The 15225-nt window shown below is 43.8% G+C and overlaps 1 protein-coding gene across 1 annotated transcript in view; it reads left to right on the forward strand.

Annotated features, from left to right (window-relative positions):
- Positions 1–15225, forward strand: part of LOC137543660 (proton-coupled zinc antiporter SLC30A2-like) — a gene marked incomplete at its 5' end in the record, with an annotated part of 46428 nt that overhangs the window by 6003 nt on the left and 25200 nt on the right. Inside the window, one exon of the mRNA XM_068264786.1 lies at positions 11120–11330. Within this exon, the coding sequence (XP_068120887.1) occupies positions 11120–11330 (211 nt within the window). The remainder of the gene's footprint in view (positions 1–11119; positions 11331–15225) is intronic.

Genomic DNA, 15225 nt, shown 5'->3' on the forward strand with positions numbered 1-15225 from the left:
CATCGCTAACCAAGATCTCTCCTCTGGTCCATATCCCTTCCAATCGATTAATAATTGTAATGAATTTCTCAGAATACGGGAATCAAGAATTCTAACACCAAATTCTTGTTCACCATCGACTTCCACGGGTGGAGGGGGTGGCTCGGAAGTATTATAATTAACCACAGATTTCAACAGAGAAACCTGAAAGTAGTTAACCCCTCTAATGGATTTGGGCAATTTGACTTGATAAGTAACACGGTTAATTTTCTCCACCACTGGATATGGACCAATAAACCTGGGTCCTAGCTTAGCAGAAGGTTGGCGTAATGGAATGTGACGGGTTGAGATCCATACCCAATCCCCTTGCATGAATTCATCCTCAACAGTTTGGTGCATATCAGAGAACAATTTCTGGGTATTTACAGCATTCCTAATGTTATTCTGCACTTGTTTCCAGATTTGATAACATCTTGAGGACAATTCCTCAAGTTCAGGAAGATTGGAAATACCAGAAAGTGCATTAAAGTTAGGGTTTGAACCATAAATTATCTGAAAGGGAGACATCTTTGTAGAACTAGTAATCTGATTGTTCATAGCACACTCAACAAAAGGCAAAAACTGAACCCATTCCTCTTGTCAATCTGAAACAAAACATCTCAAATATTGTTCCAAAGACTGATTCATCCTTTCAGTTTGTCCATTGGACTCAGGATGAAAACCAGAAGACAATGACAAAGAAACTCCTAATTTGTCACAAACAAGCACACCAGATCTGAGAAACAAATTGCACCCCCCTTATGAAACAATGTTTTCAGGAATACCATGGATTTAAAAAATATTCTCAACAAAAATCTGGGCTAATACCTTAGCCAATGGAAGTTTAGGAAGAGGTTCAAAATGAGTCATCTTACTAAACCTGTCCACCACTACCCAAATGACAGGTTTTCCCTGGGAAACTGGAAGATCAACCACAAAATCCATGGATATGTGTGACCAGGGTTTCTCAGGAATGGGTAGGGGTAACAGGGTACCTTGAGGTGCGACACGTGCAACCTTACTCCGGGCACAAACAGAACATGATTTAACAAAAGCATCAATATCCTTATTGAGAGAGGGCCACCAAACATCCCTTCTGAGAAGCTCACTAGTCTTTTTAACCCCAGGATGACCTGCAGATTTACACTCATGAAATTGTGTATAGACTATTTCTCGAAGGTCACAAGGAATAAACAACTTCTCAGGCCGTTTATTCCGAGGTGCCTGGTTTTGAATTTTGAGCAACTGGTTGGAAAGGTCAGGAGACAATTTACAAGCAGAGATAAGATAGGAATTATAGGTACAGGATCCATGTTGACATTTTCTTTGTCAAAACATCTCGAAAAAGCATTAGCCTTGATGTTTTTTGAGCCAGGTTTATAAGTGATATAAAAATTGAACCTGGAGAAGAACAATGCCCAACGGGCTTGTCGACAATTTAATCAGTTGGCATTTTCAATGTATTCAAGGTTCTTATGATCAGTATAAATTGTCACAGGATTCTCTGCTCCTTCCAACCAATGTCTCCATTCTTCTAGAGCCAATTTGAAGGCTAATAACTCTGTGTTCCCAATGTCATCATTTCTTTCTGAGGGAGAAAACTTCCGAGAGAAAAATGCACAAGGATGTAGTTGCTCGGGACTGCCAGAAAGATGAGACAGGATTGCCCCAACTCCCCCCTCGGATGCATCTACCTCTATAATGAAAAACTTTTGAATGTCACAATGAACCAGAACTGGGGAAGAACAAAAGCCTGTTTTAACTCTTCAAAAGCCATAACATCCTTAGAGCTCCAACTGGAAGGATCTGCCCTTTTTTTTGTGAGATCCGTCAGAGGAGCGACTTTTAGCACAGAAATTACTAATGAATTTCCTGTAAAAATTAGCAAAACCCAAAAAACGTTGTAAAGGTTTAAAGAGAACCAGAGACGAAGCACCCTCATGTATTTTATTACATTTATCAGTGGGAACATGACAGTAAACACCTACCCTGCTTTTAGTTTAAATCTTCTCTGCTTAATAATCTGTGTGATAAGAATCCCTGACTGAGTCAGTCGAGGTTTGACCTGGAATCATTATAGCTGAGTCACTCTTTTGTGGAGTTTTTTCAAGCCCAAGCCTTCCCCCTCCTGGCTCAGATTTCCTGCTTTACATACTGAAAGCTCTGATGACATGGGCGAGGTTGCTGCTGCAGGAAAAATCTCTGAAACAGACAAGTGTGGCTGTGTGATCTGTGTGCTCTGTCTGTGCAGCCAGTCATCATTATTATCTACTGTATGCAGTTTCATTACTATGAGAGACACTTCCTACAGGCAGCCACACAGCATACCAGAATATGAAGTTGAAAGCACACAGATGAAATGCTGCAGCAGCAGCCCTGCTTGTCTATAGTCTCATAGAGCCTAGACAGCACACCCAGAACACCTCATAACCTGGAAGCAGAAGGTATATGAGCCGGCGGCCATATTGGATATTTCCTGGAGCAATAATGGATAAAAAGCACTCAAAAAATCACACCAGAGTGGCAAAATTATCGGGTAGAGCATTTATTCTTTACAAGCTATCAAATGATATGTTTATTTTGTGTGAATCGTTCATCTCTGGTTCCCTTTAAGACTGTTAGGCTGAGGCCATTCTAAGACTGCCTTGACTTTTTCCTGATCCATGGTCAGACCAGTATCAGATATCACATAACCCAGAAATGTGACTTGTTTTACCTCAGAGATACATTTATTAGCACACAGGAAGAAGAAAAGATCAATATATCATCAAAATAAACAACCATAAATTTTCCAAGGAACTCACGAAAAATATCATTAGCAAAGAGCTGAAACACCGCAGGGGCATTACACAGCCTAAAAGGCATAACCAAATACTCATAGTGACCATCTTTAGTATTAAAGGCAGTCTTTCATTCATCATTCTCTCTGATGCGAATAAGGTTATAAGTACCTCTAAGGTCCAACTTAGAGAAGATTTTAGCACCCACGACCTGTGAAAACAAATCATCAATCAAAGGCAGTGGATAATGATTTTTTACAGTAACCTTATTCAACCCCCTGTAATCAATACAAGGTCTTAAACCACCATCTTTTTTCCTCTACAAAAATTAACCCTGCACAAGCTGTTGAGGAAGAGGTTCTGATGAACCCCTATTGTAAATTGTCCTGGATATACTCCATCATGGCCTTCTCTTCTGGCCTAGTCAGATTGTAAAGACGACCACGAGGAGGCGTACTTCCAGAGAGAAGATGCATAGCACAATCGTAAGGCCTATGAGGGGGTAACTCATCTGCTGCTTTTGGAGAAAACACATCTGCAAATCTATATATATAAAATCAGATGTATGTATGCAGGGGTCTAGTCCTGGGAAAAGAAGTGAGTGGACTCACTTGGAGAACTCCTGCGCGGCACGGCAAAAATGGGCGTGGTCAAGCACACCGTGGGCATGGTCATGGGTGGGGCCAAATATACATGACCTTAGCAGCGATGTAAAAGGTCTGCCGAGGAAGTTTGAGCTCTGCCGTAGTGTATCCCCCAAAATTGATGTAATCTGACAGCATTTCACCAAAAAGACACATAATCTGGTAGAAGTTCCTCCAAAATACAGATAATATGGAAGTGGTTCCCCCAAAATAGACAATGTGGCAGCAGCAGTTCCACCAACATACACATAATCTGGAAGCAGTTCCCCAAAATACGCAAAACCTGGCAGCGGATCACCCAAAGTACACGTAACACCCAAAGGACATATAATCTGGCAGTAGTGGTCCCCCAAACATACACAATCTGGCAGCAGTTCCCCAAAATACACGTCATCTGGCAGCAGCCGTTCCCCTAACATACACAATCTGGCAGCAGTTCCCCAAACATACACATAATCTGGCAGCAGCTGTTCCCCTAACATACACATAATCTGGCAGCTGTTCCCCTAACATACACATAATCTGGCAGCTGTTCCCCAAAATACATAACAGCGGTTCCACAAAAATGCAGATAATCTGACAGCAGTTCCCCCAAAATAGGTACCCCCAGCATAGGTAGCCAGGTCTATAGGTGTCCCCAGTATAAGTAGCCATGAGTATAGTAGTCCCCAGCATATGTAGCCAGAGGTATATGTGCCCAGTATATGTAGCCAGAGGTATATGTGCCCCAGTATATGTAGGCAGGGGGTATATATGCCCAGTATATGTAGGCAGGGGTATATGTCCCCAGTATATGTAGCCAGGGGTATATGTGCCCAGTATATGTAGCCAGGGGTGTATGTGCCCAGTATATGTAGCCAGGGGTATATGTCCCCAGTATATGTAGCCAGGGGGTATGTGTCCCCAGTATATGTAGCCAGGGGTATATGTCCCCAGTATATGTAGCCAGGGGTATATGTCCCCAGTATATGTAGCCAGTGGGATATGTCCCCAGTATATGTAGCCAGGGGTATATGTCCCCAGTATATGTAGCCAGTGGGATATGTCCCCAGTATATGTAGCCAGAGGTATAGTTGCCTAGTATATGTAGCCAGGGTTATATGTGCCCAGTATATGTAGCCAGGGGTATATGTCCCCAGTATATGTAGCCAGGGGTATATGTGCCCAGTATATGTAGCCAGAGGTATAGTTGCCTAGTATATGTAGCCAGGGGTATATGTGCCCAGTATATGTAGCCAGTGGGATATGTCCCCAGTATATGTAGGCAGGGGTATATGTCCCCAGTATATGTAGGCAGGGGTATATGTCCCCAGTATATGTAGGCAGGGGTATATGTCCCCAGTATATGTAGGCAGGGGTATATGTCCCCAGTATATGTAGGCAGGGGTATATGTCCCCAGTATATGTAGCCAGGGGTATACATGCCCAGTATATGTAGGTAGGGGTATATGTGCCCAGTATATGTAGCCAGGGGTATATGTGCCCAGTATATATAGGCAGGGGTATATGTGCCTAGTATATATAGCCAGTGGGATATGTGCCCAGTATATATAGCCAGTGGGATATGTGCCCAGTATATATAGGCAGAGGTACATGTGCCCAGTATATGTAGCCAGTGGGATATGTCCCCAGTATATGTAGTCAGGGGTATATGTGCCCAGTATATATAGCCAGGGGTATATGTGCCCAGTATATATAGCCAGGGGTATATGTGCCCAGTATATATAGGCAGGGGTAAATGTGCCCAGTATATATAGGCAGGGGTATATGTGCCCAGTATATATAGCCAGTGGGATATGTGCCCAGTATATAGAGCCAGTGGGATATGTGCCCAGTATATATAGACAGAGGTATATGTGCCCAGTATATATAGACAGAGGTATATGTGCCCAGTATATGAAGCCAGTAGGATATGTGCCCAGTATATGTAGGCAGGGGTATATGTGCCCAGTATATGTAGGCAGGGGGTATATGTGCCCAGTATATGTAGCCAGGGGTATAACCCAGTAAATGTAGGCAGGGGGTATATGTGCCCAATATATGTAGGCAGGGGGTATATGTGCCCAGTATATGTAGGCAGGGGTATATGTGCCCAGTATATGTAGTCAGGGGTATATGTCCCCAGTATATGTAGCCAGGGGTATATGTCCCCAGTATATGTAGCCAGGGGGTATGTGTCCCCAGTATATGTAGCCAGGGGTATATGTGCCCAGTATATGTAGGCAGGGGGTATATGTGCCCAGTATATGTAGCTAGGGGTATATATGCCCAGTATATGTAGGCAGGGGGTATATGTACCCAGTATATGTAGGCAGGGGTATATGTGCCCAGGTAGCCAGGTGTGCCCCCAGCAGGAGGGGAGCAGCGCAGAGAAGGAGAGCTATGGGGACAGCGGGGATGGGCGGAAAGTCTCCGCCCACTTTCGCCGCCGGGCCCGACACTTCAAAACACTTGAGGGGAGAGGAAGGAAGGGGAGCACGAAGGTGAGGGATGGGGGGGAGATGTCCGCCCATCCCCGCTGTCCCGATAGCTCTCCTTCTCTGCTCTGCTCCCCTCCACACAAGCCAGGGTGGACGGCGTCCACGCTGAAGAAAAAGTGGGTGGACGCTGTTCACTCGCGTCCACGCAGGACTCGACCCCTGTATGTATGTATGTATGTATGTATGTGCCACGATCACTCGAAAACGCCTTGACCGATTTGAATGAAACTTGGTATACAGATCCCTCACTACCTGGGATGATATGTTCTGGGGGTCTCGCCCTCCCCCCTGCACACCTGGGCCGAGCTACAAACAGCAAATCAGATTTCACTCATTCAAGTCAATGGGAAAAATGTAAAAGGCTGCCGTTCTCACAGTAATCAAGCCAGAGTCCCCACACTTGCCACATTTGGTCACTTGGTGACCAAAGTTACAAATTCAGGAAAAGTGGGTGGAGCATAAAACAGCCAATCAAATTTCAGCCACTAATTTTCAAAGGGAAAATGTTAACTGCTGCAATTCTTAATGGCAGGGGTCTCAAACTTTGCACAGTTGGTCACTGAGTGAATGGGATTAACATTTGGGAAAGTGGGTGGAGCCTACAACAGCCAATCAAAATTCACCTATTGATTTTCAAGGGGAATATTTAAACTGCTGCCATTCTTACACTGTTAATGGCAGAGACTTCAAACTTGCTACAGTCAGTCATTGGGTGACTGGGGTTCAAATTCACTAAAGGGGCGGAGCTACAAACAGCCAATCAGATTTCTTTGCTGGATAAACTGCTTCCATTCTTAAATTTTTAATGCCAGGAACGCGAAGGCTTATAAACTTGGTCATTGAGTGACTGTGTGTCGAGGTTAGAAAAAGTGGGCGGAGCCAAAAACAAATTTCACAGGGAAAATATAAACTGCAGCCATTCTTACACTCTTAATGGCAGGGATCTCAAACGTTGCCCAGTTGCTCACTTGGTGAATGGGATTAATATTCAAGAAAATGGGTGGAGCCTTCAACAGCCAATCAAATTATGCAGGAGAACAGAGGCGCCAAAAGGATAAAAGGAAGCTAAATGAGCTTTAAAACCAAATTCTTGGTAAATAGAGGAGGTAGTGGTGGACTTACCTCCTCCAAGTAGACACACAACGACTGTAGTAAAGACAGTCAATATATTTTATTTATGAACTCCAAATATGCAACGCGTTTCGCAGGTTTGATCCCGCTTCATCAGGCAATAACAATGGAGCAATAGCATATGTGGTCAGTAGAAGAGCCTGGCACCTCTATATTGACTGTCTTTACTACAGTCGTAGGAGGTAAGTCCACCACTACCTCCTCTAATTACCAAGAATTTGGTTTTTAACCACTTTACCCCCGCGCGTACGTATTTCTCCGCCCCTTTTTCCATCCTTTAAAAACCAGGGACGGAGAAACACGTACTTTCCGCGTTCCCGACGCTGCCCGCGCTCCCGCTCGTAAACACGCCGCCCGCCGCTAGTAAAACCGCCGCCGCCCGCTCGCCCAGAGATCAATGAACGGGAAAATCCATTCCCGTTCGTTGATCTAAGCCCCGCAATGATCAGCTGCTCTCCTATGGGCAGCGCGATCATTGTGAGAAAAAACTCACGTGTCCAGCCTCCTTATTCTTCCTCCAAGCTTCCGGAAGGAAGCTTGGAGGTCGCATTAAAACAAAAAGTTACTGTGGCCATCTTGTGGCCAAATAGTAAACTACACCCTACACATTTTTCACATACAAATAAATGACTTTTACACATAAAATTAACTCATTACCTCCCACACTCCCCATTTTTTTTTTTTTGTAATTAAAAAAAAATTAAAAAATTTACAATTAAAAAAAATACATAAATAGTTACCTTAGGGACTGAACTTTTTAAATATTTATGTCAAGAGGGTATAACACTGTTACTTTATAAACTATGGGCTTGTAATTAGGGATGGACGCAAAACTGAAAAAAATGCACCTTTATTTCCAAATAAAATATTGGCGCCAAACATTGTGATAGGGACATAATTTAAATGGTTTTATAACCGGGACAAAAGGGCAAATACGTTTCATGGGTTTTAATTACAGTAGCATGCATTATTTAAAAACTATAATGGCCGAAAACTGAAAAATAATTATTTTTTTCCCCACATTTTTCCTATTTTCCCATTAAAACACATTTAGAAAAAAATAATTCTTGGCATAATGTCCCACCTAAAGAAAGCCTAATTGGTGGCGAAAAAAACAAGATATAGTTCATTTCATTGCGATAAGTAATAATAAAGTTATAGACGAATGAATGGAAGGAGCGCTGAAAGGTGAAAATTGCTCTGGTGCTCAGGGGGTAAAACCCCTCAGTGGTGAAGTGGTTAAGCTTATTTAGCTTCCTTTTATCCTTTTGGCGCCTCTGTTCTCCTGCATAATAATGAGTCCACCCTGGGTGGAGGGTTGAACCCCCTTTTTCTCATCTACAGAGAGCGACTTCTTATTCCTGAGTGGGGTCAGGAAAATCTCCCCACCTGCCTTTACTGTAAATATTCCCCTTGAAAATCAATAGGTGAATTTTGATTGGCTGTTAAAAACAAGGAACACCAAGAGCCCCAATAGTGTAATATGTACTGGTAAATGGTTACTAGATAGAGTAAATATTAATACTCACAAACCAGGGTTACCATTAGGCAACCACTGTGGTTGCCTAATGGTAACCCTGGTTTGTGAGTATTAATATTTACTCTATCTAGTAACCATTTACCAGTACATATTACACTATTGGGGCTCTTGGTGTTCCTTGTTTTTAACAGCCAATCAAAATTCACCTATTGATTTTCAAGGGGAATATTTACATTACTTCCAATCCTATACTTTTAATGGCAGAAGCCTCAAACCTGGTACAGTGGGTCACTGGGTGACAGGGGTTCAAATTCTGGATATAGGGATATAGGGCGGAGCCACAAACAGCCAATCAGATTTGTTTAATTTCTATGCAAATATACAAATTATTGACACCAAGGACCCCAAAGCTCACAAACTTGGTCATTGAGTGTGTCAAGGTTAGAAAAAGTGGACGGAGTCAAAAACAAATTTCACGGGGAAAATATAAACGGCAGCCATTTTTACACTGTTAATGGCAGGGTTCTCAAACTTCACACAGTTGGTCACTGAGTGACTGGGATTAATTTTCAGGAAAGTGGGTGGAGCCTACAACAGCCAATCAAAATTTCCCCATTGATTTTCAAGGGGAATATTTACATTGCTGCCATTCTTACGCTCTTAATGCCAGAGGCCTCAAATCTGGTACAGTCAGTCACTGGGAGACTGGGGTTAAAATTCTGAAAAGGGGGCGGGGCCACAAACACTCAGATTTGTTTAATTTCAATGGTTAAATGTAAAGTATTGATGCCAAGGAACCCCAAAGCTCAAACTTGGTCATTGAGTGACTGTATGTCAAGGTTAGAAAAAGTGGGTGGAGCCAACAACTACATTTTTTACATGGAAATATATAAACTGCAGCCATTCTTACACTGTTAATGGCAGAGTTCTCAAACTTGACACAGTTGGCCACTGGGTGACTGGGATTAATATTCAGTAAAGTGGGTGGAGCCTACAATAGCCAATCAAAATTCCCTTATTGGTTTTCAAGGGGAATATTTACATTGCTGCTATTCTTACACTCTTAATGGCACAGGCCTCAAACTTGGTACAGTCGGTCATTGGGTGACTGGGATTCACATTCTGAAAAGGGGGTGGAGCCACAAACAGCCAATCATATTTGTTTCATTTCAGTGGGAACATTTAAATTGTTGATGCCAAGGACCACAAAGCTCAAAAAACTTGGTTATACCTGGATGATGTGTGTCAAGGTTTGAAAAAGTGGGCGGAGAAAACAACTAAATTTTTTACAAAGGAAAATGTATACTGCAGCCATTCTTACACTGTTAATGGCAGGGTTCCCAAACTTGACACAGATGGTCACGGGTGACTGGGATTAATATTCAGGAAAGTGGGTGGAGCTTACAAAAGCCAATAAAAATCCACCTATTGATTTTCATTTGAAATATTTACATTGCTGCCATTCTTACGCGGTTAAAGGCAGAGGCCTCAAATCTGCTACTGTCAATCACTGGGAGACTGGGGTTTAAATTTTGAAAAGGGGGCAGGCGGGCAACAAACAGCCAATTAGATTTGTTTAATTGGCTGTTTGTTGCTGTGGTAAAATACAAATTATTGTGGTAAAATGCAACTTATTGATGCCAAGGACCCCAAAGCTCATAAACTTGGTCATTGAGTGACTGTGTGTCAAGGTTAGAAATAGTGGGCGAAGCAAAACCTAACTTTTACATGGGAAAATATAAACTGCAGCTATTCTTACACTGGTAATGGCAGGGTTCTCAAACTTTGCTCAGGTGGTCACTGGGTGACTGGGATTAATATTCAGGGAAGTGGGTGGAGCCTATAATAGCCAATCAAAAGTCACCTGTTGATTTTCAAGGGGAATATTTAAATTGCTGCCATTTTTACCCTGTTAAATACAGATTCCTCAATCCTGTTACATTTGGTCATTGGGTGACTGGGGTTCAAATACTGGAGAGGTGCGGAGCCACAAACAGCCAATCTGATTTGTTTACTTTCTATAGGAATATACAATTTATTCATGCCAAAGACCCCAACGTTCCAAAACTTGGACATTAACTGTTTGTGTATTAGGGTTAGAGAAAGTGGGAAGAGCCAACAGCAGCCAAATACATTCCCGGGCAACGCCGGGTCATCAGCTAGTTAGTAATATATCAATTGAAAGGATGGGTTTAAAGTTTAGAGTCAATCAAACACATTTTTAGTAGATAAATATGTATATTTACATAGAAAGAGGGACAAAGTCCTGAAAGAGGGACAAAGTCCTGAAAGAGGGACAAATGAGGAGGACAGAGGGACAGTTGGGAGCTATGCAGTGTGCAGGCTGGTGTTGTACCTTATTTATTGGTGGAACTCAATGGACGTAGACGTATTACGTACATCTTTTAAATCAAATAACTCTGTAAGTATGTTATGAAAAATGATTGGTTCAATTACAGAAGTTGCACATGTGTCAGAGCTCTTTGTGTTCTGGAAAAATCTCCCTCATTTCTGTGGCTCACAAGAGAATGTTGGGCACCTCCTGAAGAGAAGTCTGTGACTCTCAATCTCTCTTCTGCTCCCCAGTATGGCCTACATCCTCCACCAGTCCACCACCTTCCATGGACACAGCCACGCCTCCGGCTATGAGAAGATTGGAGACAGCCCTATTGGGGGTCTTCCTCTCCACCTTCCACCCCACAGCAACACGAGTGTCCGGGCGGCCTTCATCCACGTGATCGGAGACCTCCTGCAGAGTATTGGAGTCATGGTGGCGGCCATTGTTATTTATTTTGAGGTGAGTGATGGGTTAATCATACTTGGTGCACAATGGATTGTTCTGTCTGAATCAGAAAACACATTGGATGAGGCAGCAAGAGAATTCTCCAATCAGCATCCTGAAGGCGGAGAGAAGAGGACTAGAATAGTAATACTCCCACCAGTTCATGCATGGAAGAAGACTTGGTAATAGAGTAGTAATGGCTCCAGCTATAGAGGAACAGGACCCAGCCATGTGCCTGCATGACTATACAATGTATGGCCAATAATGCTATAGTAATCTCAGTCCCCGGGTCCCGGCCATGTGCCTGTATGACTATACAATGTATGGCCAATCCTGATATAGTAATCTCAGTCCCCGGGTCCCAGCCATGTGCCTGTATGACTATACAATGTATGGCCAATCCTGATATAGTAATCTCAGTCCCCGGCCATGTGCCTGTATGACTATACAAGGTATGGCAATCCTGATATAGTAATCTCAGTCCCCGGGTCCCGGCCATGTGCCTGTATGACTATACAATGTATGGCCAATCCTGATATAGTAATCTCAGTCCCCGGGTCCCGGCCATGTGCCTGTATGACTATACAATGTATGGCCAATCCTGATATAGTAATCTCAGTCCCCGGGTCCCAGCCATGTGCCTGTATGACTATACAATGTATGGCCAATCCTGATATAGTAATCTCAGTCCCCGGGTCCCGGCCATGTGCCTGTATGACTATACAATGTATGGCCAATCCTGATATAGTAATCTCAGTCCCCGGGTCCTGGCCATGTGCCTGTGTGACTATACAATGTATGGCCAATCCTGATATAGTAATCTCAGTCCCTGGCCATGTTCCTGTATGACTATACAATGTATGGCCAATCCTGATATAGTAATCTCAGTCCCCAGGTCCTGACCATGTGCCTGTATGACTATACAATGTATGGCCAATCCTGATATAGTAATCTCAGTCCCCGGGACCTGGCCATGTGCCTGTATGACTATACAATGTATGGCCAATCCTGATATAGTAATCTCAGTCCCCGGGACCCGGCCATGTGCCTGTATGACTATACAATGTATGGCCAATCCTGATATAGTAATCTCAGTCCCCGGGTCCTGGCCATGTATCTGTATGACTATACAATGTATGGCCAATAATGCTATAGTAATCTCAGTCCCCAGGTCCTGGCCATGTGCCTGTATGACTATACAATGTATGGCAAATAATACTATAGTAATCTCAGTCCCCAGGTTCTGGCCATGTGCCTGTATGACTATACAATGTATGGCCAATCCTGATATAGTAATCTCAGTCCCCGGGTCCTGGCCATGTACCTGTATGACTATACAACGTATGGCCAATCCTGATATAGTAATCTTAGTCCCCGGGTCCCGGCCATGTGCCTGTATGACTATACAATGTATGGCCAATCCTGATATAGTAATCTCAGTCCCCAGGTCCTGACCATGTGCCTGTATGACTATACAATGTATGACCAATCCTGATATAGTAATCTCAGTCCCCGGGTCCCAGCCATGTGCCTGTATGACTATACAATGTATGGCCAATCCTGATATAGTAATCTTAGTCCCCGAGTCCCGGCCATGTGCCTGTATGACTACACAATGTACGGCCAATCCTGATATAGTAATCTCAGTCCCCGGGTCCTGACCATGTACCTGTATGACTATACAATGTATGGCCAATCCTGATATAGTAATCTCAGTCCCCGGGTCCCGGCCATGTGCCTGTATGACTATACAATGTATGGCCAATCCTGATATAGTAATCTCAGTGCCCGGGTCCCGGCCATGTGCCTGTATGACTATACAATGTATGGCCAATCCTGATATAGTAATCTCAGTCCCTAGGTCCCGGTCATGTTCCTGTATGACTATACAATGTATGGCCAATCCTGATATAGTAATCTCAGTCCCCGGGTCCCGGCCATGTGCCTGTATGACTACACAATGTACGGCCAATCCTGATATAGTAATCTCAGTCCCCGGGTCCTGACCATGTACCTGTATGACTATACAATGTATGGCCAATCCTGATATAGTAATCTCAGTCCCCGGGTCCCGGCCATGTGCCTGTATGACTATACAATGTATTGCCAATCCTGATATAGTAATCTCAGTCCCCGGGTCCTGACCATGTGCCTGTATGACTATACAATGTATGGCCAATCCTGATATAGTAATCTCAGTCCCTGGGTCCTGACCATGTGCCTGTATGACTATACAATGTATGGCCAATCCTGATATAGTAATCTCAGTCCCAGGGTCCTGACCATATGCCTGTATGACTATACAATGTATGGCCAATCCTGATATAGTAATCTCAGTCCCCGGGTCCTGACCATGTGCCTGTATGACTATACAATGTATGGCCAATCCTGATATAGTAATCTCAGTCCCCGGGTCCCTGTAATGTGCCTGTATGACTATACAATGTATGGCCAATCCTGATATAGTACTCTCAGTCCCCGGGTCCCAGCCATGTGCCTGTATGACTATACAATGTATGGCCAATCCTGATATAGTAATCTCAGTCCCCGGGTCCCGGCCATGTCCCTGTATGACTATACAATGTATGGCCAATCCTGATATAGTAATCTCAGTCCCCGGGTCCCAGCCATGTGCCTGTATGACTATACAATGTATGGCCAATCCTGATATAGTAATCTCAGTTCCCGGGTCCTGGGCTGGCCATGTGCCTGTATGACTATATAATGTATGGCCAATCCTGATATAGTAATCTCAGTCCCCGGGTCCTGGCCATGTACCTGTATGACTATACAACGTATGGCCAATCCTGATATAGTAATCTTAGTCCCCGGGTCCCGGCCATGTGCCTGTATGACTATACAATGTATGGCCAATCCTGATATAGTAATCTCAGTCCCCAGGTCCTGACCATGTACCTGTATGACTATACAATGTATGGCCAATCCTGATATAGTAATTTTAGTCCCCGAGTCCCGGCCATGTGCCTGTATGACTACACAATGTACGGCCAATCCTGATATAGTAATCTCAGTCCCCGGGTCCTGACCATGTACCTGTATGACTATACAATGTATGGCCAATCCTGATATAGTAATCTCAGTCCCCGGGTCCCGGCCATGTGCCTGTATGACTATACAATGTATGGCCAATCCTGATATAGTAATCTCAGTCCCTAGGTCCCGGTCATGTTCCTGTATGACTATACAATGTATGGCCAATCCTGATATAGTAATCTCAGTCCCCGGGTCCCGGCCATGTGCCTGTATGACTATACAATGTATTGCCAATCCTGATATAGTAATCTCAGTCCCCGGGTCCTGACCATGTGCCTGTATGACTATACAATGTATGGCCAATCCTGATATAGTAATCTCAGTCCCCGGGTCCCGGCCATGTGCCTGTATGACTATACAATGTATTGCCAATCCTGATATAGTAATCTCAGTCCCCGGGTCCCGACCATGTGCCTGTATGACTATACAATGTATTGCTAATCCTGATATAGTAATCTAAGTCCCCGGGTCCTGACCATGTGCCTGTATGACTATACAATGTATGGCCAATCCTGATATAGTAATCTCAGTCCCGGGTCCCGGCCATGTGCCTGTATGACTATACAATGTATGTCCAATCCTGATATAGTAATCTCAGTCCCCGGGTCATGTGCCTGTATGACTATACAACATATGGCCAATCCTGATATAGTAATCTCAGTCCCCGGGTCATGTGCCTGTATGACTATACAACGTATGGCCAATCCTGATATAGTAATCTCACTCCCCGGGTCCCGGCCATCTGCCTGTATGACTATACAATGTATGGCCAATCCTGATATAGTAATCTCAGTCCCTGGGTCCCGGCCATGTGTCTGTATGACTATACAATGTATGGCCAATCCTGATATAGTAA

Source organism: Hyperolius riggenbachi, unplaced genomic scaffold (assembly GCF_040937935.1).
Source record: "Hyperolius riggenbachi isolate aHypRig1 unplaced genomic scaffold, aHypRig1.pri scaffold_143, whole genome shotgun sequence".
Lineage (NCBI taxonomy): Eukaryota > Metazoa > Chordata > Amphibia > Anura > Hyperoliidae > Hyperolius > Hyperolius riggenbachi.